The sequence below is a fragment of the Sinocyclocheilus anshuiensis genome, unplaced genomic scaffold (assembly GCF_001515605.1).
Source record: "Sinocyclocheilus anshuiensis isolate Anshui unplaced genomic scaffold, SAMN03320099.WGS_v1.1 scaffold288, whole genome shotgun sequence".
NCBI classification, from domain to species: Eukaryota; Metazoa; Chordata; class Actinopteri; order Cypriniformes; family Cyprinidae; genus Sinocyclocheilus; species Sinocyclocheilus anshuiensis.
This window is the reverse complement of record NW_015558570.1, coordinates 753,258-757,000: the sequence shown is the minus strand read 5'-3', so window position 1 is coordinate 757,000 and position 3,743 is coordinate 753,258. Positions and strand designations below refer to the sequence as shown.

General features: G+C 35.7%; 1 protein-coding gene across 1 annotated transcript in view; it reads left to right on the top strand.

The window, feature by feature from the left end:
* The window catches only part of LOC107679570 (polypeptide N-acetylgalactosaminyltransferase 18-like), a 55,923-nt gene extending 52,607 nt beyond the window's left edge, over positions 1-3,316 (top strand). Inside the window, exon 11 of the mRNA XM_016475154.1 lies at positions 2,901-3,316. Coding sequence (XP_016330640.1) covers positions 2,901-3,047 — 147 coding nt within the window. The 3' untranslated portion in view covers positions 3,048-3,316. The remainder of the gene's footprint in view (positions 1-2,900) is intronic.
* The last annotated feature ends 427 nt before the right edge of the window (positions 3,317-3,743 follow it).

The window sequence follows — 3,743 nt, the reverse complement described above, 5'->3', positions numbered from 1 at the left end:
GACAACTTCTTTATGTTTACAGACGTGACGTAATGACGCAGCGGCATGCTCGAATTTCCCGTGAAAACCTACCTGTACCACTCAGATTAGAAAACATTATTATAAACTAAAAAAGTTACGGACTGCAGCTTTAATAAAAGCCGATGTCAAAATCGTTCCCTTTTTTGAACAAGTTCTGGAATCATTAAAGAACTAGTTTAAAACATTTCCTGTCAGTTTGCAGCATCTGTTAGCCCTCCAGCTGTGTGACTGCAGTGGACACTTTCTGGATATCGAGCATTAATAATTCAGAGGTGTGTGTGTGTGTGTGTGTGTGTGTGTGTGTGTGTGTGTGTGTGTGTCGTAAAGTTCTCTTAATTCAATTCAAGCGCCGTTCTGGATTGTAGCAGACATCTTGATTTTATCCCGACATAATATATGCGTCTCTATTAAAAGGCAGGTGAATTAATATATGTCACAGCAGGCGGTGTCGTCTAAAAGGTTTAGCTGAAGTGTGCTGGAAATGTCAGAACAGGTTATTAGGAAAGGGTAATGCTGCCCCCTTGGGAGAGATGTCAAAGTAGATGAACAAACGTGCTATCAGCAAAAGTGTAAGAGTATGAACGATATCAATTCTCACACAGACCCTTGGGATGTGGTTTAATGTCTCACACAAGCTCAGAGGGATAAAGGCAGCCACTTTTTTTTCTTCAAGTTATTTCAAATGGAATCAGGTGGGCCAAATCCATTGTGGCCTTTTAGGTCTGATGAATAATTGATGACAAAGCCAGTGAAAGAGTGATCTGGCTCTTGACTCATAGGAGAGCATCAGAAATGGCTTTAATTAAGTCTTTATTGACTCACATTGTCTGTTGACAGTCTGCTTTTCAGTCTGTAACTAGGATACCGCTTGGCAGGTCATGAATAAATGCGCCGTTAAGCTTACCTGACATATGTACCCAGCTGAAATAGTTAGCTCTATAGGGTGCTTGGCACCACCAGCAGTCAGTGATATTATTATTTTAGGGAGGCTGATTTGGAACAAAACATAATTTAAGCAGATGCAGTGTTCCTATCGGTGACACCTGTTCAACGATGCATGCCAGACTATTTTATAATTACTAGGGTCTTAATAATACCTGTTTATAATGTACATGACCACAAAAAATTATGTTGTCATACTAATCATTAATTAAATCATAAAATGAATAAATTATTTTAAATATAACACTTGAACCAAATAAATAAAACAAATAAAACCCATATTTGAAATATCTTTTTTGTTTAGCTGCATGTCAGTGTGAATGTGTTGTTAAATTATTTAAATATTAACTTTAAACCTCAGGAGGACTTCAAGTAAATATTTTATGTCAAAGCAGTTTGACTGACAAAAAAATTTGGGAGTCCCTGCATCGCACGAACAAACATTAATAAACATGAAACAGCAATGAAATGGTCAAAGTCTTCCAGTTCAGTTTTTTAAGTGTTTAGTAACTTGCATAATTATTCATCCAATACGAGGTATAATCGACTGAGAGGTGCTTTTGTCCCCAAATTCAGAAGCATGGATTGCAAATTAATTTACATGTCATTTACATGCCCATTCTGTATTGTGAATACTCACTGTATTCAAAATGACACGTTCAAGTTTTCTATAAAGGAAAATTCAAAAGAGAAAAAATAAGAATTTATGAAATTACTATTATTAATATAATTATTCTTATTTTATATCTAAAGTCATCAATTTAATGGTTATTTAATACAATTGACAGATTGAGTCTGAGGGGAAAACTGCAGGTATCACTTGAGTGAGCTGAACAGGTTAAACCATTTAACTAATGCTCGAACAATTGAAGGTCAGTGGTATAGATAATTATATCCAAGCGACAGGCTTGTACATGATGAATTCTTCCTGTTTTATTTGAAATGCAACTTTGTTTTACATAATTATAGGATGTGCCTCATGAGTGCCTCGTGTAATTTGTAATGAGAGGAAGCATGTAGTATGACTCACTTGCTCAGCATTTAATAAACATATGATTTAATAAACAACTAGATGCAGAAAAACTATATTTTTACTTAATCTGATGAAAATGTGTGCTGTTTGCCCGTGCAAAACACTGCATCAAGGTTCTAGAGTGTTCTGTGGTGATCTTGGTCATTTATGTAAATTTAATCGTTAGAGTTTTGTTCAGGTTTTACATATTTTTTTTGTAAAGTTGAGTTCCAAATGATTCACTATACATTATGCATTTATACTATGCATTGTATACTCTACCATTTAAATTGTTCAAAATGTTCTAAATTGCCACTACCATATGAAGTTATTTTATTCAGTAATATAGCACAGTGTATAACAGTTTGTTTTCAAATGCTAATTTTGCAGCCATGAAAATGAAAAGTGCCATAAAAGTCATACAAGTATTCCTGCTGTGCATCTTCAATAATATGATTTAGCCTGTGTAGCGAGACATTTGGCATTTCATACAGTGACAGATGATTAGATGAGGGCGACACTTCGCCCGCGGCCACCTCTTTCATGTTTCCTCTGTCTCCGGAGCCTCCTTCAACACATATGTAAGACTCTGAATCCTGGAGGCTCTTCTTCAGAAGCAACCACTTCAGGACCATCCCTTTCCTTTTGACATTGCTCTGAAAGGCTTTGGGCTTTGGTGGTGTATTTCATACTGTATTTACTCACTGAAAGAAGTATGTTTCTTGAGGTGTACTTGTAAGTGTCGTTTTGATTTCTCACTGAGAGTCACTCGGAGATTTGGCATTAGAAGGACAAAGGGATTTTAAGATTCATGAATCATATTACCTCTTTTTCTGAGGAGAATCATGCAAATCAATATCTTTATTGGTCCTGGAATAATTTTATGCCATTTTTCACTCATTTTGATGTGGATTGTCTCTTGCAGGGAGGCTCCATTGAGAATAGGAAGTCAAAACGTTGTTTGGAATTGGTAGAAACTGCGGAAGTGGATCATGGATATCAGCTTGCCCTTCAACAGTGCAGCAGTCAAAAATGGACAATTACTAACATATTGCCTGGGAAAGTTCTTTAGGCATGTTTATCTTATGGGACGTATCACTGGATGTGTGTGGACTGAGATACAGTGTCCCTTACACACATTGTTGTGTCATCTGCTGGAGGGAAGGGTGCTGTTCTCTTGTTATTTAACACTGTAAACATCTTCATGTCTTGTATCGGACCTCAAAGAACACATGGAACAAGTGTCAAACATTTAATTTTGTCAAAATAGATGGCTGGTTTGGAGACACTGATGCTTAAAGGGATAGTTCACCCAAAAACGGAAATTCTGTCATTATTTACTCACCTTTTTCATTTTTTCAGTGAACTGTCTCGTTAAATGTTCTGCTGTATGATTGGCTCTTGTGTATTTAAGCATTTAGTAGTTTTGCTACTGTGTAGCACAAATTTTAAATGTTTTTTTCTCAGGTTTGCGAATGATGTTTGTGATTATTTGATGTGGACAAAAATATTTTATAAATGTAAATAGTATTTCTAAAAATATAATAAAGACTTTTAACTCATCATCTGAAACAAGCTGGTTTAATGCCCCAAAACACAAGTCTAACCAGCTTGGAGGCCATCTAAAGCTGGTTAAAACAGGGATTTCATCAAAGTTGATGAAATTATGGAAATTTAAAAATAACAAATGCTGTGGTATATAAAAAAGAAAGTTCAAGCAGAAATACTCTATTCATACAGTTTCTCTATTCATATGAAGAGAGTTCTG